Source organism: Geotrypetes seraphini, chromosome 5, assembly GCF_902459505.1.
Source record: "Geotrypetes seraphini chromosome 5, aGeoSer1.1, whole genome shotgun sequence".
Taxonomy (NCBI): domain Eukaryota; kingdom Metazoa; phylum Chordata; class Amphibia; order Gymnophiona; family Dermophiidae; genus Geotrypetes; species Geotrypetes seraphini.
The window spans coordinates 75,657,336-75,683,400 of NC_047088.1; the positions used below are offsets into that span (position 1 = coordinate 75,657,336).

General features: G+C 40.1%; 1 protein-coding gene across 6 annotated transcripts in view; it reads right to left on the bottom strand.

Annotated features, from left to right (window-relative positions):
* DIAPH2 (diaphanous related formin 2) overlaps positions 1-26,065 on the bottom strand; it is a 1,499,255-nt gene that overhangs the window by 983,188 nt on the left and 490,002 nt on the right. For all 6 annotated transcript variants that reach the window (XM_033944799.1, XM_033944798.1, XM_033944797.1 and 3 more), the window contains 2 exons: positions 8,668-8,778; positions 1,616-1,734 (listed from right to left, as the gene is read on the bottom strand). In XM_033944799.1, the coding sequence (XP_033800690.1) occupies positions 1,616-1,734; positions 8,668-8,778 (230 nt within the window). The remainder of the gene's footprint in view (positions 1-1,615; positions 1,735-8,667; positions 8,779-26,065) is intronic.

Genomic DNA, 26,065 nt, shown 5'->3' on the forward strand with positions numbered 1-26,065 from the left:
TTACATTGTGTGCCCAAATTTGCAAGCACAACTCAAAGTGTCATGTATAGAATTTACCCCTATATGTTTAGCTTCCGAATCTGGGTATGAGCATTTAAACCAACCCTTTGCCTGGCATATTGTTTGAGCCTAAACATGGAAACAAACAGGAGAAACTACCTTCACACCAGTGAACTGCAAACACAACAACAAAGGTGAATCAATTTGTGCAATTTCCCATAAACATTTCAACACATGCTTAAGTAAACAACTGCTTATCTCTACAACCCCTTCATCTCCCTCACAGATCCTCTGTGGTCATTCCATGCTTTCTTAAATTCACATACAGAGGAGTATCACTTCAGTCCTTGGGATCAAAGGTGCACAAATGTTCTCCTGCAGCTTCTCTATGCTGCCTCTTTCAGCTCTCCTCCAGGCTTTTTTAAGAGAGCGCGATCTGTGTGATAGAGGAAGGAAAAGAAAACTCCCGAGGGCAGATTAATCGTGATCAGAGTGTAGCAAGAAGATTACTGCGGTAATATAAGCCTGGAGGAGAGCTGAAAGAGGCAGCATAGAGAAGCTGCAGAACATTTGTGCACCTTTGATCCCAGTGTAATCAAGGACAGAAGTGATACTCCTCTGTATATGAATTTAAGAAAGCATGGAATGACCACAGAGGATCTGAGAGGGAGAAGAAGGGGTTGTAGAGATAAGCAGTTGTTTACTTAAGCATGTGTTGAAAAGTTTATGGGAATTGCACAAATTGATTTATAACAAGACTCCTGAGGCAGGCCCTTACAGGCTGAAACACGATTGTGTCGAGTCCATTACAATAAAAGAGACTGAACACCAATTGGTCACCTTTGTTGTTGCATTTGCTGTTTGAGCCTAAACACCCAGTTATGCTAATATCCTATAATGGAAGTAGGTGCTACTTTCTTTCATACAGTCGGCTCCAAATAGATGTCCCCTCGTAAATTTATTCTCCACACGCCTTGTGCAAGGGAAATGACTGCGTCATCAAACAATTTTTTTTTTTCCCTTTGGCTATTCTTCTTTGTCACTACAAAAGAAAAACAGAATCACAAACCCGCCAAATAGGAAAAATTAATTAAATTTTCCAACCAGTTAGAATAACATTTCATATTTCCTTGATATGTTTTCACAAATATATATCTGCTGCCATTTCATATTGTTTAGTTATTTCTTCTTCGAGTCAGACAAGATTTATTAACTGATGTGTCTGCTGTGCTATAGATAAAAGAAGTCAGGTATGCAGCCACAGATTTGAGTGACAGGAAACACAGTCATCAGCAATCACTATAAGTGGAAGTTATCAATGTGGGCTAGTATTAAGGTGGGTTATTTTACCACAGGGTCTCATTGCATAAAATGAGACTGTGCTAAAATAGCACAACTTGTGGTAAAATAAGCTGTCTTCATGTGAGCCCACGTTGATAACTTTCTCCACTTCCAAATGTCAAATGTAGACATTGTAAGAAGACAGTGACCTGAATTATATTGAACCCAGGAAACTGTTAAACTTTTAATTGAACCAAAGTATTAAATCTGAAACAAGTTCATGAAATTAAAAATATGACTATCAACAACATTAATATGGTTCATAAAAGGATATTCCATTTCAGCTCGGATGTCATTCAGGCGGTGTGATAATTCAATTAAGTCTTCATCTTTGTTTTCATCAAACACTTTCAACTGGATGTCAAGCTCCTCGTTTTCTTTCTCTTTGAGGTCCTAATACATACAAGGATGAGAATTTAACAACCATCTTTCAGGATCTCTAGCTGTCTTCATTGACATATAGATGATTAGCTTGTAAGCTCTGCTGAACAGGGACTGTCTTATAAGTGTTCAGTGCACAGCATTGCTTACATCTAGTAGTGCTACTGTATACTAATAAGTAGTAATTGTAGCATTAATACAAAGGATAACTATCTTTCAGTGTCACCTTTAAAGAAGATTCAATATACAGTCAAACCTTGGATAGTGAGTAGTGTGGTTTACGAGTGTTTTGCAAGACAAGCAAAACATTTTCTTAAATTTCAACTCAATATATAGGTTAGGACATGACAGACATAAGTGATAATACAGTCTTGATGAAAGTTGATAATGCAACATCTCCGTTACTGGCATAACAGATGATAGTATAGCTACTGGGTTACAGGTCTTAACATGGTTGATAGTACAGCATCTGTGATAAGTTGTACTAGGAATGGCATATGAGATATAATAGGTAGCACATTTAAGTTATACTAGGAGTGGTCTTACGGTAGGTGGCACATTAAGTTATACTAGGAGTAACACTTGAGTTTCATCAGTCAGGTAGTGGAGGTACTGAGTTAATGAGGTGCCATTAGGAAAGAGGAAGATTTTCATGGCCTTCCTGAAGTTCCATAGTCTGTCTAGCGATCTAATGGATAGGGGGATGATGTGCCATAATATAGGTATGAAATGTAAATAGGGGCATTTGTGGGCTGTTTCAGTCATGAGAGAGCGACCAGGTGGTAGAGTCAGTTGTCTCTTTTTCTTGGAATCTCAGTGGTCGGCTGGGAATGTAAATTTCTAGTATTGTTGTCATATAGTTTGGTATCATCTTGTGGAAGGTTTTGAAGGCAAGAACCAGGGCTTTGAAGATGCAGCGTTTTTGGATAGGCAGCCAATGCATGGATGCTAGTGTAGGGGGACATGGTCATGGATGCCCATGTTTTTCAGGAGGCAGACCAGATAATGCAGGGACAAATTAAAGACCCCCAGACATTCACCTTGTGTTCACTGACCCCCTCACACCGACACAAAAATTAGAATAAAAATGTACATGCCTGCCTCTGGAACATCAGCACCTGGTATAGGAAAGCCTAGTAGAGCTGCATAGAGGTTGCTTAAATAGCCTGGAGTGTGGACTAGTGAACTATAGAGAGGAGGACCCAGGCTCATAAGCCACTCTGACCACTACATTTATGGTGGAAAATGTGAACCCACCAAAAAAAAAAAACAAAATCCCACTTTACTACCATATAGGTGCTACCTGCAAGCATAAGGGCTATTGGGGTTGTAGACAAGTGGGTATAGTGGGTTTTGGGTGGCTCATCATAACATATAAGGGAGTTGTGCTGACATATTTATGTGGCACCCTTTTTGTGAAGTTCATAGCACTGATCTGTTGCCATAATTGGGTGAAAACTTATACTCATGTGTCCAATAATAACCACTTAATAATATACTTTGTATCCCACTGAGGCCTCAGATTCGGAGCATACGCGAAGTCCTATCACGGACTAAACGATCAGCGTATTCCAAGCTCCACACTCCAGTCATAGGCCTCCAACTACACTACTCTATCAACTTCTATTTTATCAAAAAGTCTTTTTTCCCCCATACTTTTTATCTTTTTTTCTTATTATCTTTACTTATTTTCAAAACAGCACTACTCTTATAATGCAAAAATTTTTCCCTCTAGGTACATCTTAAAATGTTTATACTAAATGTATCTTCAAATGTAATACAAAGCATCCGAATTTTTAACAGGCAGACTGATCACTTATCTTAAATAGAGACTTGAATGGTAAAGCCTTAGCCTTCGTCTATCTGAGCCGACGCGGCCAGCGTTTCGTGGAAATCAATTACACTCCACTGCGTCAGGGCCACTAGCAACAGGCATTAAGGCATCTACAATAAAATAAAATATACGTTATTATAATAATAGTAAGTTTTTATACAGCACAACCAGATACTTACAGCGTGCTTTTAGACCTGCCAATTTACTCAAACAAAGGTGAAGGTAAAATGGCGACAGCGTTCGTTTTATACAACTGGCAACCTTTTAAGTCACATGATTTCCTCTTGCTACATAGTCACATTTTTAAAGAGACAACATCCGGTAAAGCTCCCAGATAACAGATACTCGTAACTTAGACAGTAAGAACCTGATCTTTAATAGAAATGTTGCCATTCTATATTCACATTTAGACCTTCAGGTTCTAAAGTGCCTAAACGATTTATCCAACGTTGTTCGTGCTGGGCTAGATAACGTTTGAAATCACCCCCTCTGTAACTCTGAATAACAACCTCAATAATGATTGCTTTTAATTGAAAAAATCCATGTTTTTGTTCAATACAATGATGAGCTAAAGGGGCGCCAATTTTTTGAATTTTAATATTGCTCTTATGTTCTATTAACCGAATGTTAAATTTTCTAGATGTATGCCCTACATACAAAAGATTGCAAGGGCATTGAAGAATATAAACCACCCCTTGTGTTTTACAATTAGACACGTGTCTTAGTTTATAAGTTTTCATATCTTTCGGATTCGTGAATGTGTTAGTATTCAACATTATGGTACACATCTGACAACCTCCGCAACTTGTATGACCCAACGAAACTCTTTCTAAACTTTCATTTTGAATACTAAGATTCGAAGGGCAAAGAATCTCCTTAAGGTTGCGTTTTCTCCGGTATGCAATTCTTAACTGAAAATCTTGAAACACACCGGAGATTTTTAGGATGTCCCAATATTTTCTAAGAACACGTACAGTATGTTGACAGTTGTTAGTATATGTCAAAACACAAGTCACCATTCGTTCATCAGTCTGTATAGATTTCTGATTTTTTGGAATTATAAGATGTTCCCGATGATACTAACAACTGTCAACATACTGTACGTGTTCTTAGAAAATATTGGGACATCCTAAAAATCTCCGGTGTGTTTCAAGATTTTCAGTTAAGAATTGCATACCGGAGAAAATGCAACCTTAAGGAGATTCTTTGCCCTTCGAATCTTAGTATTCAAAATGAAAGTTTAGAAAGAGTTTCGTTGGGTCATACAAGTTGCGGAGGTTGTCAGATGTGTACCATAATGTTGAATAGTAACACATTCACGAATCCGAAAGATATGAAAACTTATAAAGTAAGACACGTGTCTAATTGTAAAACACAAGGGGTGGTTTAAATTCTTCAATGCCCTTGCAATCTTTTGTATGTAGGGCATACATCTAGAAAATTTAACATTCGGTTAATAGAACATAAGAGCAATATTAAAATTCAAAAAATTGGCGCCCCTTTAGCTCGTCATTGTATTGAACAAAAACATGGATTTTTTCAATTAAAAGCAATCATTATTGAGGTTGTTATTCAGAGTTACAGAGGGGGTGATTTCAAACGTTATCTAGCCCAGCACGAACAACGCTGGATAAATCGTTTAGGCACTTTAGAACCTGAAGGTCTAAATGTGAATATAGAATGGCAACATTTCTATTAAAGATCAGGTTCTTACTGTCTAAGTTACGAGTATCTGTTATCTGGGAGCTTTACCGGATGTTGTCTCTTTAAAAATGTGACTATGTAGCAAGAGGAAATCATGTGACTTAAAAGGTTGCCAGTTGTATAAAACGAACGCTGTCGCCATTTTACCTTCACCTTTGTTTGAGTAAATTGGCAGGTCTAAAAGCACGCTGTAAGTATCTGGTTGTGCTGTATAAAAACTTACTATTATTATAATAACGTATATTTTATTTTATTGTAGATGCCTTAATGCCTGTTGCTAGTGGCCCTGACGCAGTGGAGTGTAATTGATTTCCACGAAACGCTGGCCGCGTCGGCTCAGATAGACGAAGGCTAAGGCTTTACCATTCAAGTCTCTATTTAAGATAAGTGATCTGTCTGCCTGTTAAAAATTTGGATGCTTTGTATTACATTTGAAGATACATTTAGTATAAACATTTTAAGATGTACCTAGAGGGAAAAATTTTTACATTATAAGAGTAGTGCTGTTTTGAAAATAAGTAAAGATAATAAGAAAAAAAGATAAAAAGTATGGGGAAAAAAGACTTTTTGATAAAATAGAAGTTGATAGAGTAGTGTAGTTGGAGGCCTATGACTGGAGTGTGGAGCTTGGAATACGCTGATCGTTTAGTCCGTGATAGGACTTCGCGTATGCTCCGAATCTGAGGCCTCAGTGGGATACAAAGTATATTATTAAGTGGTTATTATTGGACACATGAGTATAAGTTTTTGCTAATTACCACTAGGGTTTGGTTATTTAGGCCATAATTGGGTGACCAGTCCATCACAATGCTGGCCCCTCTCATGTCCAAAAGGTCTTGTTCTGGACATTTCAGACCTGGACGAATATTTGGACAAGAATATAGTATAAAGATAGACATACTGGCAACAGGGGCAGAAACATGCCAGTGCTTAGTAGCCCTGTGGGCATAGAACATCCAAGTTGGCCCCATCGTTATCTTTTAGCCATGTTTCTGTTACTAATAGGGAAAAATGCTTAGATTGTAAAATGCTTAGATAACTTTGATAGGTGATATCTATAAATACCTAAAATAAATAAAAATAAATAAATATATCTCATCTGTTGTCTGTCATGGCGTCTGTTAGGATGAGGTCTTTGCCATTTACAGATCTGGCATTTACTACAGCTGCTGCAATGGTGTTGGTTTTGGGCATATCTATGTCAGTCATAATTTTTTTGAGGTTGGGGGTTCTGCCTGCTGTTGTCTTAGTGTGGAAGCAGTTTATTAGGTCTCCATATCTGCCCTGGCCTATGGTAACAGAAATGTGGAGTGCCATCATGGGAAGTATGAATGTGATAGCTAAGAGAGGGCTCGGTGTATTTGTTTGTCTAGAGGTGCTGTGGAGAGGTTTGGGCATGGTTTTGGGCCTGGTCTTACTTGGTCCGAACAAAGGGCCCTTTGGTGTGACCCTTTGGCGGGGTCATCCTGCTCAGCAGCCCTCTAAAGGGCTAAAGAAGGATCGCCATTGCAGTGGGTGGGGCTTCCCACCAAAAAGAAGAATAAAGCTCTGGTGCAGTGAGGGGGGATGACTTGGCCTCCCTTCCCCCTCACTGTGCTGGTCTAGCCCATGGTGGCCCTCTGAGCCCTTTAAAGGGCTGAAGGATTACTGTTGGAGTGGGTGGGGTTTCCTGCTGAAAAGAAGAACAAAGCTCCAGTGCAGTTAGGGGAGGAGGGGGGCAACTTGACATCTCTTCCCCCTCACTGTGTTGGTCTTTCCCTCTAGACATGTATATGAATGTTTTGTCTCTATGATTTTAATATACGATAGCCCCAATTTTTAGATTTTTATATTATTGTGCACCGCTTAGATACTTATCAAGCGGTATATCAAATTTTAAATAAACTTGATGCTACTGAATATTACATGTACAACTGTAGTACTATGGTAGTACTGTGAGACAACCTCTAGGCATTCAGGCACCATTTTGGAGGAGATGTTGACTCAGCCAACAGCGAAGTAGATCTATTATAATCTTGAATGAACTAAGAAGCTTGCAGACACCCAAGCAGAGAACAGTAGTGGGTTGAGGGGACAAGGGAGGGAAAGGAAGGGGGACAGATTCCTGAGTGTCAACAGTTTGATTTGTGAGCTGTAGGATCACAGTTTGTGTGTGGAAGGGGGCAGGATTGGACTGGGGGTTTGGAGGACTGTTGCCAGGGGCTCAGATGGCCCCCCCACATTTATAATGGGGGGTATCAGGGTGCTTGGGGGGTGAGTCTGAGTTGGAGTGTTGGGGTTCTGGCTCAGTAAAGGGATTAGGGTCAAGATGGAGGGGGCAGAAGAGGATACTGAGTGAGGGTGTTCGGGAGTACCATTGTGGCCGATTATTTCATATGTATTTATTTTTGCTACTAGCTTAGTACCTCTATTGGTAATTATCTGTCCTGTGTGGTAAATGGAGGGAAAATTAGGGTCATGCCCCCTGCATTTACCACACCATCTTTGATCTTATCATACAGTAAATTTTGTGTGGCAGAGTCAGGTCAAAGCTGGGTGTTACCTTAGAACTGCCAATGTTCAGCAGTGGTACCTGGATAACTATCCACTTAGCTCAGAACAGAAATAAGGCTGCCTTACTGGGTCAGACCAATGGTCCATCCAGCCCAGTATCACATCTTCATGGTGGTCCATCTAGGTCTGCACTCCAACTCCCAGGGGATGCTTTGCGCACAGATATTCAGTGCTGGTACAGGGGCCAGTATTAAATATCCATTTCTAATTTAGCTGCCACCATGAAATGAAATGCTGACTGCTACTAGTTTATTACCAGAAAAATTATCTTAAGAAATGAATCTGGTCTATGCCTTGAATAAAGTAGGTACAACAATAGGATGCATTGTTTTTGGAGCATTATATAGATTAATCACACAATATCACAATTCAGTATATAAGGCATTCTTAGCTTTAAAAAAATAAATGCTGCAAACAAAAATAGGAAAATAAGAAAGAAACATTTTTAAAACCTAGCAAATATATAATAAGACCTGAATGTTTGATGTTTTTCAAAAAGGACACAAAATAGAAGAATTATACAACAAAGTCTGATGGCAAAATGATACTTGGGTTTCTTAACTTCTATCATAAAACAACAAAATTAAACAAATGAAACCCAAAAATAGAGAAAAAAAAATAAGGGAACCATCTACTAATAGTCAGCATATGCTAGCTGCCACAAGTTTACCGGTAATTTTATTCTTATGGGTCCTGAGGCATATAGTAAATGCTAGCACAAGGCAAACACTAGCTATTAGCAAAGGGCTCCTAAGCAAGAATTAGGGTTGGACACCCCTTTTCCTATACATGAATAATATAATAATGTAAAATATAAGTACTAGTTGAAGACTGCAATATAAACAAAAACTTACTGGTAATATTTTCTTTAGTCCACAACGCAGAAACTCATTTCTCAAATGTATCCTGAAATCAAGATCCTCTGGAGAGGTGACAAGGGCATTGATAAATTGCATGCAGGCCACCTACAACAAGAAATTATATCAATGAGAACCATATTGCATAATATACAAAGCATTACCAAAGATAGGCACATTGAAAAGATAAACAAGTAACAATATTGTATAATTAGTAACTAATTAATAAGTCCTAGAGCTTCAAAATATATAGAGAACAATATTAATGGGTTAGGCCCATATTATAAAAACAGCACCTTAACTTAGGTGCCGGTAGAAGCCCTACCAGCATTTAAGTTAAGTGAAAAACGACACTTAAAAAAGATGTTTTAAAATGATTTTCAAGGAGCCTAAAAAAATGGTGCCGGAATCACACCTACAAAGGCACTTTATGGCGTTTAATGCCACTGTAGACATGGCTAATGCCAAAGTGGCATTGGGCACCGAAATGCCACTGAAAACCCTGGCCTACATTTCCGGCGTCTACCTTTGCTGTACTAAGTTACATCCAGGATGTCTTGAAAAAGGTTTGATTATCGCCGCAAGACATCCAAGTTAAGCCCAGCCAAAACAACCCTATAATGCCTCCAATATGCCGCCTGGAACACTGGATGCACAGCAGGTGAAACATCTCGCTAGATGTCCAGGAAAATGGTTTTGATTAGGACATCCAAATGCAAACGTAGGCATTTTTTTGACGTTTTAGTTTTTTTTGAATATGCCCCTACAAGTAACCTATTTTATATGCAGCATGCATAATACAATCAAAACACATGGCAATGCTGCTATGTTATTTTATTCAAAATTCTCATTTTAGCCAATTGTTATTTATTCAGAATGCATAATTAAATTCTGAACAAACACAATGTCAGTCCTTTAGAAGGAGCGGTGTAGCCAATCTTGCCTCAATACATTCAATTTGATTGCCTGCATTTGTACCTCAGTGAAAATTATGAACATATTTAATAAGTCATCAAATTATGTGCTTGTATGTGAGACAAATACCTTTGACTCTGTTGGAATTCTATGTCCCTTACATATTGTTTTGTGTTATTTAGTTATATTCCATTCAGTAATGAATAAAATGTTCAATGTTAAGGTTTTGTACCAGTCTGCTGAATGAGTTCTGAAAGCTTAATTATAATAAAGAATCCATAATGTTAATGCATTGGTTCTGAATCTAAATATATATAAAATTAAATTTCCATTTGTTTGGAAGTCTAGTGTTCAGGAATTTAGTAGTAATAAAAAAAAAAAAAAGAACTAATGGAATCATCTTTGGCAAAAATGCTAAATACAGTCAAAGCAACGCCTTAAAGAAAAAGGTGCTAATCTAGGATCTGGGGTGATTACCAGAATTGGAATTAGGAAAGATATCGGTTTCACCGTTCAAAAGAAACTGTATCCCTATGCATAACAATAATTACTACGTTGTAGTAAGTACTGAAGCAAAATTATCTGCTTGAAAGTCATTAAACTGCAGTACCTAGATTTAGTAAATTGCATGGTAAATTTCAGTTTGTGTTTTTGCTGCTTGGAACATCATGTGTCCTATTTATAGCAACATAAAGACAGTGGGCACTACAACAGATCCACTATCTTTTAAAGAGTAATGCTGGGTTCTGTATAGGATGCCCGGTCTCAAAAGCCACCTAAGTGGATTATAGGACCAGGGGTCCTATATAGAATTGTGTCTGTCCTCACAGACAGAAACCTAATCCCGCCTGACACCACAATTCTCTAACCAGCATCCATGAAACAGGTGCCGGTTAGAGAATCTGGTTGCCGCTGAGCTGATTGCGGAAAGGAATTTCCCTGCCGTGGTCAGTTTAGTGGTCACAGCAGGAAATCTGTCCATCCTCCGGTAAAGACAACCAGCAGGAGGGGTGCCCCACCCCCAAATGTCTGAGATAGGAGGAGCGCCAAATTCCTCAAGCCGCCACCACCCCGATACATCCCCTGGCAGGAGGAATGTCTAGTCCCTCCTCCTGGAAGCCCCCCCCCCAGAGATCATCATAGAAACATGATGGCAGATAAAGGCCAAATGGCCCATCTAGTCTGGCCATCCGCAGTAACCATTATCTCTTCTCTCTCAGAGGTATCCCACACTTTCTCGAATTCAGACACAGTCTGTCTCCACCACTTCTTCCGGGAGACTGTTCCACGCATTTACCACCCTTTCTATAAAAAATAATTTCCTTACATTACTCCTGAGCCTATCACCTCTTAACTTCATCCTATGCCCTTTCATTCCAGGACTTCCTTTCAGTTGAAAGAGACTCGACTCATGCGCATTTACATCACTTAGGTATTTAAATGTCTCAATCATATCTCCCCTCTCCCGCTTTCCTCCAAAGTATACAGATTGAGATCTTTACGCATTATTATGAAGACCACACACCATTTTAATGGCCTTCTTCTGGACCAACTCCATCCTTTTTATATCTTTTTGACGAAGTAGTATTTTTGAAGAAGTGGTCTTCAGAATTGTACACAATTTTCTAAATGAGCTCTCACCAGAATCTTATACAGGGGCATCAATACCTCCTTTTTCCTACTAGCTATACCTCTTCATATGCATCTTAACATCCTTCCAGCTTTTGTCATCATCATTTCAACCTGTTTGGCCAACTTAAGAACATCACATACAATCACACCCAAGTCCTGCTCTTCTGTCGTGCACATAAGCTCTTCACCCCCAAAACTGTACTGTTCCTTCAGGTTTTTGCAGCCCAAATGCAAGATCTTGCAAAAAGGTAAATCTTACCAGACAGTCCTTCAACAATATCGCTTATAAAAATGTTAAAAAGAAGAAGCCCAAGAACATAATGGCGGGCCTTCCTCTTCCTAGAGCATTGTGGGATGCACCGGCGAGGGGACTAAAGCCCTGATTGGCCCAGGTGCTTAAGGTCCCTCTTATAGGAGGGGCTTAAACACCTGTGCCAACCGGAATCTTATGCCTCTCTCCCAGCGCATTCTAGGATACGCTGAGAGTGGCCTAGGACTCCGACTGGCAAGATCCCTTAAGCCACTCCCAAGGGAATGATCTAAGGGATCTGACCACTCCCAGTGCATCACTCCTATGTAGGGGCCTTAAGCACCTGGGCCATTCAGGGCATTAAGCCCCTCCCCAGTGCATCCCATAATACAGTGGGAAGGGGGAAGGCCCGCCATTCAGTGAGGTAGGCCTGCCAGCCGGTCAACGGTACTGGTGGTGTCTGGGTGGACTTTGGGGGGGAGTTCCAGTAGAAGTGACTGGGCATCCCTCCTGCCAATGATCTATGGGGGGGGGGGGGTGAGTTCAAGAAGGAGGGACTGGGCATCCCTCCCTGCCGGAATATGTCTCGGGAGGGGGGTGACTGGGTTTCTGTCAGGGGGGAGTGGGCATCCCTCCTGCCAGGGGATGTCTCATGGGTGGTGGCAGAATGAATTTGGCACTCCTCCTGCCGCGGACATTCATAGGAGCTTCAGGATTCTGGCAGCAGGGAGTGGGTGTCTCTCCTACTGGTTGTCTTCGGGGGGGGGGGGGAGGACAGATGGGTTCCCTGCCATGGCCACTAAACTGATTGCAGCAGGGAGATTCCCTTGCCACGATCAGTTCAGCAGCCACATCTATTTGTAATGTAGGCCAGCATTTTGCTGGTCTACATTTCAGGTGCCTATCGTGGCCCTAGGGAGATGCCTAGGGCCACCTAAGGCCACCTCCGGGTGAATCCATGCCCACGCCGAGCCTTGGGTGAGCTTAGGCAGCCCTATGTGCCTTCCTAGGCTCACAAAGATGTCTACAATGTAGGCTGCCTTGGGGTGCTTTTTTAAAAAAAAATGTGTGTCCAAATTGGCTGGTTAGACAGTAGTAGGACACCTACCGCCACCTACAATTGGGATGCTTTTATAGAATTTGCTTATTAGTTCCTAAAATAGATCACCTAGATGGATCTCCAGCATTTGAGATGTCCCCAACATCCAATCCCACCCCCACCCTGAATCTGGCAAAATTCAATCCCACTATCCATGATCCCCACAACATCTAATCAGGGCCTTCCTAGTGTCTGAGGGGGAAGGGGGAAAGAACAATCCCCAGTCACTTCTGCCCAAATTGCACCTGAGTCAAAATGGTGCCACTTGACTGCTAGCAGTAGTATCATGGTATTAACAACATGTGTCAAGATGTTGCATGCTCTAATTTGGTCAGTTGACTCCTAAATAGTAGTACTGTAGATCAAAAGGCACCATTTTGAATCCAGGTGCCAAAAGGCCCACCAACAAGACACCAATAAATCACCCAGTATTGCTACAGGGGAACTGGTGTAAGAGAGCAGATGCCAGAGAGAGTTAGGAAATATTGGATGGCAGGTTGGATTGGGTATGGGAGTCTTATTAGAAAAGGAAGGATCTTACTGGTCAGAAGGTGGGCAGGTCCTTGCCTCTACCACCATCCCTTTTAAGAGGGCCCCTGGAAGCATCACTCTATGCATTAGAAGTTTGATGCTATCTGGGAAGAAAAATAATGCCAGCCCAATGCTGGCATTATCGTTCCATGAATAACTCAGACTGTGTTTCATTATTTTGCTCACATTGTGGTATAAAATATGTTTTATGGATAAATGTTATTTAATGGCACAATTTAACAAAAATTGTGTTATTCCCGTAACATATGAGGTCTGTTCAAAAAGTTCCAGAACTGATTTTATAAAAATGTATTAAACAATCTTACAACTTATTCCATTGGGTCCCCTTCAAAATATTCCCCTTCCCTACATATATACTTTTCCCAACGTCATTTCCACTTCTGGAAACAATCCTTAAAACGCATCTTCAGGAATCGCCAAAAGTTGTTGCGTCAAATTTTGCTTTATGTCTTCAATGGTGCCGAATTGCTTTCCTTTCATCATGAATTTAAGTTTAGGAAACAAGAAGTCAGCAGGGGCCAAGTCAAGAGAGTAAGGTGGCTGGGGAAGAACTGTCATCACATTTTTGCACACAATTTGTGAAGTTTGACACATTCAAAATACCTTCCACAACTCAATGTTCTCCATAAGCCACTTTCAATAAGTTTATGTAGCAGTCTTATCCAATTTAAAATAGAACTTCACACTGTAGTGCTGCTCATTGAGGTCAAACATGCTAAAAAAAAAAATAGCCAATCATGAAAACACACTTTCACAAAAACTGCTGTAACCCGGAGACGCAAACAGATATCAACAAACGGAAAAAGGGAGGTTACTTGTGAGTTTCAAGCTACTCATTGCCGCCTAGCAGTTCTCAAAAGAACTTTCCATTGGTGCGTAATTCAAACTGTCTTGGACCTTTTTGAACAGATCTCATATATTTAAAACTACACTTCACAGTGTTGATTCCCACCACAGTATAAGTCAATAGTTCTCAAACCTATTCAGAGAGACCTACATCAAATTGGATTTTCAATATAGCCACAATGAATATGTATGAGATATATCTGCATGTAAAAGAGGCAGTGCATTCAAATCTATCCCATCCATATTTATTAAGGATATACAGTACTGAAAAATCAACTGCCAGGGGGTATCTAGGACAAGTGTAGACTCATTGCTTTAAGCTACTGCTTACAGATATCTGTAAAGACTATACCTTTCCCTGAAATCTTCTTTTTTTCTTTTATCTCATTTTATTCTAGATAATTCAGTTATTCCATTTTCTTTTTCCTTTTTTGAAATATTTTATTGTAAATCACTCTGCAGACATTGTCAAAAAGTGGTATACTATAAAGACTTTTATTAAACTTATTCCTCAGATCACTTTCACCTAAAGTCAAAGCACACCAAAATCAATGCTATACAGTAATATAATAGCTTATTTCCTCATCACAAGTTCTCACTTTTTCAATAGTACAAACTTCCTGCAATTTAAGGATGGATTTAGTTGATGAGAAACATTGACTTTCTTGGCCTTTATGCCTATTAAAATTTGTATCTGTCTCTATTGTTACATGATATAAAGCTATTTTTACTAGACAATGTTCAGCCTATTGATTTTGATAGTAGACTTATCTTTGGTGGCTTCCTATTTCTTTATGCAGAGGTTGTTTATTTTATAATTAAAAATTAAAAAGAACCATCCACAAGTTGATCACCAGGTGTGTCACACTTGTTCCTACATTGTATTTTTAGAAAATGGATGCTGAAATTTCAAGCTACTGACTAATAATTTGATTGAACAGCTGTGCATTTTTAACAATTTTTATTTTTAAACAGGCAGGTTGTAATGGGAAAAACTGCTGATGCATTCAAAATGTCTGCAATGGGAATTCTACCATGACTTCAGCACCCCTTCTGAGAAATATTAGCCGTAACAGAAGTTAAAGAATAACTGTGAGCAGATATGGGCAAAACCTCCAAATCAATGGTTCTGGGAAAATGAATGATTAACAGATAAAAAATGTTCTCTCCATTTTAATTACATTCATTGTGTTATGCTTCCTGAAACACCTCAAGGACCATCTTATGATTTGCATTAACAATACTTGCACAACTGCAAAGGTTGCATATAGCTGCAGCAAGCTAAAAGTGGCTTCAAATACATGCCCATAAATATATTATCATTGTGTCTGCTTGAATGATCCTTGTTATGTTACAACTATGACATGACTGAACAAGCCAAAGTACATGTCCAATCGGAAATTAATAGAGAGAAAAGGTGCCATCTGCTATGATTGTTTTTGCCAGAAGAAATTCTAGCTTAATGGCTTGTGTTAATATATTACAAGTAAAGAGAATGGTTTAGTCAGAATCAAGTTAATGAGACTTACCGTTATATTTACCACTGTTACTACCACTAATATTTATCACTAGTGTTTTAGCCCGTTACATTAACGGGTGCTAGAATAGATGTGTAGACTTAGGCATTTCTTTCTTTCTCTTTCTTTCTCCCTATCCCCATCTGTCTGTCTTCCTTCCTTTCTGTCTCTCCCCCATGTCCAGCAGCACCCCTTCCCTGCACTCCCTTCCTTTTACCACCAATCACACCCCTCCCCCCCCAAGGAAAGCAAGATTGCTCCCTGGGCCCCTTCCCCAGCACCCCCCCCCCCCCACACACACACACACACTCTGTCCTTTACCTAAAGCAATGCACAATAGTTAACAGCTTCCCCAGCAAACACCCTTCACCCAAAACAAAATGCAAGTATTTTTTTCCTGCCCAGCAAACTGCTTTTTTTAAAAAAACAACAAACAACCTTTTCTTCAATGTCGGTGCCTTCGGCAGCAACCGTTGAATGTGCATGCTATTACCACGGAGGTGTTCCAGCTGTAAGGGTATTTTGCTCAGAGTACTGAAAGATCAGTGAGAGCGGGTATGTGGTGCAGTAGCGATATTTCCCTCCCCCTCCACGTCGTCCCTTACCGGATTTTTTTTTTGTGTGTAAAAGTGCCCAGCGGCTTCTCTCAGGATCCCTGCCTGCCTACCTTAGTCCCTTGCCGCCCCCTTCCCGCGGTCCTGACAAACGTCCTTACTCCAGCAGGGGCCGCAGCACTCTAAACACGCTGCTTCGCGGCCTGCTACTGCCCTGATTTGCTCTGCCGTGTCGGGCAGAGTAAATCAGGGCAGTAGCAGGCCGCGAAGCAGCGTGTTTAGAGTGCTGCGGCCCCTGCTGGAGTAAGGACGTTTGTCGGGACCACGGGGCGGGAAGAGAAGAGGAGCGGCGGCAAGAGACTAAGGGAGCTGAAGGTAGGGTCGGATGGGAGGCTGAACAGGGGTTCGGGTGTGCCGGGGAGAGGAGCGAAGACGACGCCGACGACCGGCCAGAGAGAGAGATTCGTGCGCATGCGCACTCCTACCTCAGGTGCCCTACATCTCACGGAAAATGGACACACGCAGGTGGGAGTGCGCATGCGCGGCTTAGCGTTTTATTATATTAGATTTAGATATCACTACTAGATATAAACAATACTATACAAATATATGAGACAGTCCCTTCTCCATAAAGCTTACATTTTACTCAACATGCAAGAGAGAAAAAAATGTTTAAGACATAGAACATAAGAACAGTCATACTGGTCAGACCAATAATAATAATAATTGATTCTTATATACCGCAATATCAAAAAAAGTTCTAGGCGGTTCACAACAAACTGGGCAAGTACATAAAATACAGATGAAATACAACAGATTGGAATAAGAGAAACAACAATAATGAGTGGAATGCATTTACAATATAACGTGGATAAAATACATTAAAAATAAAGAGAATGCTGATAAAATACCAGCTTAACAGGCAAAAGAAACGCATATAATACTAATAAAATATCAGCTGAATATAAACTAATTAACAGTTTAAAAAAGAATGTAGTTAAAAAACTAACCTAACCGGAAAAGTTGATGCATTTAATACAGATAAAAATACATCAAATAGAACTAAAAAGACTTGTTAAAAAATAGCAGTGCGTTAAGATACCAGCCTATCAAAAAAGTTGTGTCTTTAACAATTTTCTAAAATCAAAATAGGAAGAGACCTCTAGAATGATTTTTCCAAGCCATGAATCCAGTTTAGTGGCTTGAAATGAGGGGGTTCTCTCGAGGAACTTCTTATAACGACAGGATTTTATGGAAGGATAACTAAACAAGTGTATTCTGCGTGTGATCTTATTAGCGTGATTCAAGGAAAAAATGAGGTGCAAGGTAACCTGGTGACAATCCAGAAACTGATTTATAACAAATACAAGAAAATTTAAACAAAATTCTAGACTCTTATCGGTAACCAATGGAGTTTCAAATAAAAAGGAGTCTATCTGGCCCAGTGTCCTATTTCCACAGTAGTCCATCCAGGTCACAAGTACCTAGCAAAACCCAAAGAGTAGCAACATTCCATGCTACCGATCCCAGGGCAAGCAGTGGTTTCTCCCATGTCTGCCTTTTTTTGTTTGTTTACTAAACTGTAGTAAGCGCTAGTCTTAGAATGATGCACCATGGGATGAGCTCAGACATCCTGCAATAAATACCAAATAAATGTGCACTAAAAAATAATTTTTATTTTTGCACAAAGGAGATGTTTCTAGGGGGTCGAAGAGTGGGCATTTATGCACTAATCAGTTAGTGCACTCACATTACCACACTCTGGTTAATACAGGATTACTATGTGAGCTCTTACCGTCTACAAAATAAGTGTCGGTAAATACTAACAGTTTGGGTTGGTTTTTTGTGGGGTTTTTTAATAGCCGCATGGTAATGGTGACATTAACACATGGCCATTAATGCAACAACTGTTGCGATAAAAAAGGTCTTAGTGCATGAGAAAAACCTGCTAAGGCCACTTTATATTGCAGCTTAATAAAAGAACTCGTTAAAAAAAATGATTGAAACCAAAAAGGCTGTGATCAGATACAACAGGAGTTAGGATTTTAAAAGCAAATTTACATTGGGCTTTCAGAATGGCCTTAAAGAACATCATAAAGCAAGCAAGCATAAGGTGCAGGAAGGTGGAAAGAGTGAGGAATTAGCATATGAGCAGAAGACAAGATACAAGTTACTTGCTCAGTTAGTAAAGCTCATGATGAAGAAAGTAAGTAAGGAAAGATAAGATTATAGATAAGGAGTTGCATAGAATGAATTAATGTTGAAGGAAGTGGCAGTGCTAACATACGCCTACAATGGCATACCATAGAATGCACTCAGGGGTCCTGCAGTAACTGCGTTTGCAGTAACTGCCAAATGAGCATGTGCTAGCCATATTCAAATTTCTGAGAGGGCATGTCAGTGGGCGGAGAGTGGGCATTCCAGCGCTAACCAGTTAGACATTACCATGCAATAACTAGTTAGCACAATAATGCATAAGACCTTAACCACAAAATGAGTGGCAGTAGGTGCACATGCAGTAATTTAACAAAAAGGCCACATGCAACTACTACTAATCATTTCTATAGCACTACTAGACATACAAAATCCTGTACATCAAAACACAGAAGAGACAGTCCCTGCTCAAAAGAGATTACAATCTAGTCAAGACAAACTGGACAGGAAGGTGTATTAATACACTGTGCTCGGGTGAGGAAATTACAGAGGGAATGATAAGACATATATTGGTGATTAGAAGGTGGGCTGGAGTTTGGAATTGAAAGCATTTCAAAGAATTGGGCTTTGAGTCTGGATTTTAATTCTGCCAGAGACAGAGCCTGACCAAAATGAACAACATATGGCAATACACAAGCAAATCGAACAAGTACTGAACACGAAAAATCGTAAAGCAGAAAAAAAGACAATTTTGTAATTTTCTCCCCATCCCCAACCCCCCACCCTCAGAAGTCCTCCCCCCTTCCTCCCATCCAAGATAGGTGTGCAGTAGCAAGGCAACTAAATATCACCACCATGGTTTAACAAGCCCAAAAGTGGGCCGGGGAGTCCAGATTGAGAACACAGGACAGAGCAAGGCTAATTACAAGTTAAGTAAGTAACCACGAGCTGCTGGGGTGAAAGTATTCAAAAAAGGAGACCAAACGTCTTGCAAACGCTAACCAGCCCTTTAGTCCATATTCAGGACCATACGGCATTCCAGCTGCAACAGCTAGATCATATGTGCTCGCCAATTTTGCAAGGTGGGAGCCGACACCTCCAGCCAACGCAAAATAATAATTTTTTCCCCCAACAGGATAGCTTTACACAGAAAACAGCGCAAGCCCCTGGGTATCGGGGCTAGCACCTTGCACTAAAAAAAAATAAAAGGTGAGGAGAAACATACATCAGGCGTGCCACAGCCGAGAAATGTGATCCAAGATCCTCCCCTAAAAAGCACGTATTCGCGGGCAGGTAAAAAACATGTGCCCCAAGGTAGCTACCAAAAGATTACATTTAGGACAATGAGCATACAATTTCAGTGCTATTTGTTGCGCACGTCGGGGAGACATATGAAACCGCATTGTCATCTTGTAATTGAGTTCCCAGAGAGCAACCGATAAACGCATCTGGGAAGCCAATTTAAGGCTACGACTCAGTAGGTCCGCAGATATAGTAACCCCAAATCCCGTGACCATTGTTGACTCAATTGCAAATAATCTAAATTGGGGAGATGTTCCTCTAAAAATTTCATGTGAAAGCGCAAAGGAGTAATGTTCTGCGCCTCCAAGCAAAGTCCGTCATTCAGGAGCTCCAAAGAATCCCCTATCAGAACACGAGCAGACAGGAAGCAAAGATGATGCAACTGCCAATACGCAAACTGATCCTGAGCTGGAAGATGAAACTCCACCTGAAAATCTACAAAAAAACGCAGCATAACATCCTCGAGCAACACCTGGTGCAGATATACTAGATTGTGGGTAGTCCAAGTATGAAAGGTAGCTGAAGTCAAGCCTGGTAAGAAAAGTGGGTTGCCCCCTATCGACTGCAGAACTATCGTCATCGGTAAGAGATGCAGAAACGCGCAAAGCTGTCTCCAAGCTTTACAAATGGAAAGATAAAGAGGAAACAATCTAATGGCCAACAGGAAAAATCTTAATGGGGCATGCAGCACACTACTAAAATGCAAAGGACGCAGCAATGCAGTCTCAGCATCTGTAAAGGAAAACTGTGATACATTACAAAACCAGTCGTTCAAATGACACATCTGGCATGCGGAAACATAAAGTTACAAATTCAAGAGTCCCAACCCGCCTTTTTTCCTGTGGCGTGGCATGGCCACAATCCGATATGATAGTCGGGGCTGTTTTCTATTCCATTAGAATAGATTTATATTGCATTTATAAGTCCTATAGGTGAACAAAGAAAAGGTAAGCGGCAACATCTGAAAAAGGTACAACCAATACGGGAATAATAACATATTAAAGAGAGCAATTTTCCCCAGTAAAGAAAGCGGGTACACCCGCCAGAGCTAAAGTTTAGATCTTATAAATTGCAGCCAAGCATATACGTTTAAGATATACAATCGAGACAGATCTTTCGGAATCCAGATGCCTAGATACTTGATAGTATCCTCAGCCCAAAGAAAGGGCAGGGCCTCACCCAGAGACGTGGTAAGTCATCTCCTAAGGAAAGGATGAGCGACTTATGGCAGTTAAGCTGAAAGCCGGAGTAAAAAGAAAATTCATCAATCACATCCAAAAGAGCTGGTAACGAGAGTATCGGGTTCGTCAAGACCAGCAAAATGTCATCCACAAATGCCAAAACTTTGAGCACGGTTACCCCCTCACTAGGACCTCCGATACCGAGTCATCCAGCAGCAGGGTACGCAACAATGGTTCTAAGTACAGTACAAATAACAAGGGGGAAAGCGGAAAAACCTTGGCGAGTACCGCGACCAATAGAAAATGAAGGAGAGCATTGTCCATTAACCAATAATTGCACAGTAGGTTGATGATACAAAGCATGGAGTGCTGCCATATACCAACCTGTTAATCCCATGTTAATCCCATATAGTGTAACACGTCAAAAAGATAATCCCAGTGGACAGTGTCAAAGGCCTTCTCGGCATCTAAACTGGCCAACATGGCAGATGTCGCTGTAGAGTGGTACTGGAACACAGAAAGCAAGACTTTACAGATGTTGATCACTGATTGACGGCCCTTGACAAAACCCACCTGCTCAGGACATATCAACTGAGCTAAAATTGGGGAGAGCCGGTCAGCCAATAAGCACGCTAAAAGTTTGATATCAACATTCAAAAGGGAAATTGATCGTTAAGAGCCCGGCTCCCTCATGTTCTTTCCCGGTTTAGGAATCAAGGAAATCAGCTCCCACGTTAGAATCCACCGAGAAACGTCCCTCAAGAATAACCTGGTCAAAATGCGACAAAAGTGGGGCACACAATTGTGGCAGAAGCATCTTGTAAAATTCAGATGTAAAACCATCTTGGCCATGGTCCGTCGCAGGTTGCAAAGATTTTATGTCCCTCTGAATTTCATGAATAGTACCTGGTGGGCCGCATATGGCCCCTGGGCAGCGAGTTTGAGACCACTGAAATAGAAAGATCTAATCTTGGAATTACACCTGCTGGATATTTCTTTCTAGCAGTAAATAAATTTATTGAGATTTATCACACTGGTCTGTTCCAATTTGTTGCTGCCCTGGATCTTTCAGATTGTTTGCCTATTTGCTGTTTGGGGAAAGGGAAAATGGGGGTTGCATACAGAAGACAAGGGGAAAGAAAAAGGGAGATACTGATCTACAGGGAGAAAGAGGAGTCAGGAAGGAGGGTAGGGCCTTCAACCATCCTGGGATGGGAAGGGACTACATGGTTAATGTTTACCTAGAGCATTTGATACCCTTGGGCCACACTTGAAAATATGTTCCATCTAGATGCCATATCTCATTAAAGACATAAAGACACTGGAACCAATCATGAGGAAAGTGACCAAAATGTTAAGAGATCTCCATTAGAAAATATATGAGAAAAGACTGGAGGTCCTAAATATGAATATCCTTCAATAAAGGAAAGCATATGATACAGAAATGCATCTTTTAAATTAAGATTTTAAGACATACAATTTAGGAAGAATTAATACAGGAAAAATTTTAAGAATACCCCAAAAAGGTTAAAACTAGCCCGTTTTAACTGGAGAGAGCTTCAAAGCATTGGGGCAAGCCTTATGGCAGCCCAATGTGCTTTAGAAAAATGTGGCATCACAGTGACTTATCTGCTAAGGAAAGAGTCTTAAATGAGCTGCTATACGGTGAAGGCAGCCAATGATATTTTATCAGTAGAGGAGACTCATGATCAATCAGATGTGTATTACCAAGAAGCCTCTCAGTCACGTTCTAAAGTGTTTGTAAAAGAAGGCACTTTTGGATGCAGAGTTAAATCCACTGCCTGCTTTTCACTTCATAGGTTCTGTTTTGCCAGTGAAATATCCTCTTTTTTTTGCATTTTTCACCACCATGCTAGTCCCCAGGGGGATAGGAAAGAAAAGATGGAAGGTATAATGTACAAACAGATCCCAGTGGAACATCTGTTTCAGTCTGTTGGGAAGCAGATTTACAACATGAGAGAAGATTCATGTTTTAGCAAGACAATGATCCTAGACAAAAACAAAAAAGAACAATTGAATGCCTTGAAGTCTATAGTACAAGGCCACAGACAATCTTTAGCCAACTTGAAACAGCCTGAGCTATTCTGCCAAGAGCAATTGGCAAATTCTGCACCAACCCACTGTGAAAAGCTGACAGGCACATCCCAGATGCTTCATTGCTGATATTGCTACAAAGGATGCTTCTACCAGGTATTAAAACAAGAGGCATGGAATCAAGACTTTTTTGTTTCATACACTTATTTACTTTGAAATATTGCCATGTCTGTTCTTTGATGTTAAATATGTAGCATACGTTGTGCAAATCAGTGAAATAAACTTCCTTCAATGCATTATGAAATTTTTATAATGCAGGTTATGAAAAAATACAAGTTCTGAAAATTTGTTCAAGGCAATGTACAATAAGGGGATGCTTTTATAAAGTATGAGGGGCATAATAAAAAAATAAGTAAGTCCGTTTTGGGCATAGGGTGCTAGTCACCCAAAGTTGGCAAAGTCTAAAGACTCTGCTTACAATGAAACAGTAACACATGTCCCCTAATACTGTATAAAATTTTAAGATAACAGATATAAATTTGAAAAACTGACAAATAACAATCACCACTTTACAAATAGAAATAATACAAAAATGGAAAATAAGAAAATACAATTTTATTGGATTAATCCATTTTTGAATTAGCTTTCAGAGGCCAAAACCTTATTCTTTAGGTCAGTACAGTATACTGCTGTTACAGTATCCTGTCCTGACTTGACTAGTAAAAAAAGTTTTAAAATTAGTCTAATAAAAAGATTACTGTATTTCCATTCTCTATTTAAAAACATTTATTGGGTATACCACATGATCACAGCCTCAATGGTGTCGTTGCTGCCTGATCGCAGCAAACTCTCACAGGACTCTATTGCTGAAGATATCAAGACACTAAAGAAAATTATGCAGCAAAATTTCCAGGCTACTTTGGAAATTGAATTAGAAATATCTGCTATTACAACTCAACTTGCACAGTTTAATGTTCAAATAGACTTTCTCGAAAAGCGCACAGCTGCTCATGATGAGAACTACCCAATCACTCAGAAACATTTGAATAAACTGGATTTGCTGCAAAATGAGGTTGAGAACATGAATAATAGAATGAGGAGGAATATATGTTTGCTTGGCTTTCCTGAAGTAAAGGAAAGTAAGGACATAGTATCTTTCTTACAAACTTCCTCCCGAACTTTCTAAATACTACCTTCTCTCCTCAGTTGGAGATTGAGTGGGCCCACAGAACACCTCTCCACTTAGATCCTTGATCTTCAAGGTTTTATGCTATCCTCAGGGACTATAAATTTTGTAAGTGGCAAGAGCATCACCATCTCTAGTGTTTGAAGGTAAAAAAACTTCTTACTGTGCCTGATCTCTCGATTTCTACAGTAAAGAAGCACAAAGCATTTCTGGATGTGCACCGGAAAAGTAAGGCAGGTGGATATTTTGATCAATGTTTTTCCTCTCCAGCCAAAGGTGAATGGTTATTACACTAATTTGTAAATCCTTTCCACTTCTCATATCCATGATACAGAAGGTAGATGGTCCCACTTAGAGGGCAAAATTGATAATTCTTCTATTTAATATATAAGCCCCAACTCAGACGATCCCTCTTTCTTGCCGTACAGTGAGAGATTAGAGAAGCTGGGCCTATTCTCCCTTGAAAAGAGGAGACTGAGAGGGAACATGATTGAAACATTCAAGATAATGAATTAGTAGACTTAGTAGATAAAGACAGGTTGTTCACCCTCTCCAAGGTAGAGAGAATGAGAAAGCACTCTCTAAAGTTAAAAGGGGATAGATTCCGTACAAACACAAGGAAATTCTTCTTCACCCAGAGAGTGGTAGAGAACTGGAATGCTCTTCCGGAGTCTGTTATAAGGGAAAACAGCTTCCCGGGATTCAAGACAAGGATGGACAAGTTCCTGCTGAACCAGAACGAACGCAGGTAGGGTTGGTCTCAGTTAAGGCACAGGTCTTTGACCTGGGGGCCGCCGCGTGAGCGGACTGCTGGGTGCGATGGACCACTGGTCTGACCAAGCAGCGGCAGTTCTTATGTACTTTTATAACCTCAATAGCTCTACAACTGTATCACTCACTTCTCATACCATCCTAGCAGGTGACTTCAACTTTCCGTGTGACCCTATACCGGATAGCTCTTCTGAGGTTTGACTTGCCAAACCTGCCAATCTTCATTGAACTCTCTCCTGCATTCCAATAGCTGGCTTGATCTTTGGAGACTTCAACACCCTACAACAAGAGATTGCACATTTTATCTGCCACTCATCACACAAACTCCAGGCTGGATTATTTATTTGGTACCAAGGACTTAATCCTCATGTTGAAGGACACCAAAATCCATGTCATCTTGATCTCAGATCATGCAGCAATTTCCTGCTCCTTACAGTGGTCTAAAGAATGTAAAAATTCTAACCTCTGGAGATTTAATTCTTCCCTTCTTCATGATGAGACTTTTTCTACTCTTCTAATAGAAAAATCTTTAGATTTCTTCAAACAAAATGAAAATTCATCCTCCAGCTACATCTTTGTTTGAGAATCTTACAAGGCCTGGTTTAGAGGGGAAATAATCAGTTATGCAGCTCACCAACGTAAATCTTTACATTCTTATATTCGTCAACTCAAAAAGGATCTTGAAGCCTCTCTTTACTCCACTTTTGACTCTTCTAAAGATAAAAAATTACAATCTATGAAGTTTAAATATAATTAATTAATTAATTATATTCCATATTATCTGACACTTCGGCAGCAATTTCTTTCAAAGTGCTATGTACTATTCAGAAGCCAACAAGTCTGGGAAACTACTTGCTTCATATCTAAAAGTTAAATGCATTAAACAATGAATCACTAGTATAAAATCAAATACTGGTGATATCCTCACTACTATGCCTCAGATTCTACAGTCCTTTAAGACTATCTATGAATCCCTCTACTCCATTGAATCCACTGCTACTTTGGATGTCATCACTGACTTTTTGAAAAATTTACAGCTGCCTCAAGTTGATTCCCAGCACATCCAGGATTTAAGTCAACTGATTCAAATTAAGGAGATACTTACAACTATCAAGATTTTGCCAGCGGCACAGTCTCTGGACTCTGATGGACTTTTTGCCAAGTTTTACAAACATTTTGCTTATTTCCTATCAACTAAGCTCCATGCTTATTATCAATCATTGCTTGCTACTTCCTAAATACTGAGTAGATTTTTAGAGGCTAGCATTGTCATCATACCAAAGCTTGGTAGAGACCCTCAGCTTATTCACAACTACCATCCTATTTCACTGCTTAATATGGACTACAAAATCTATGCTAAAATTCTTTATTATAGATTAGA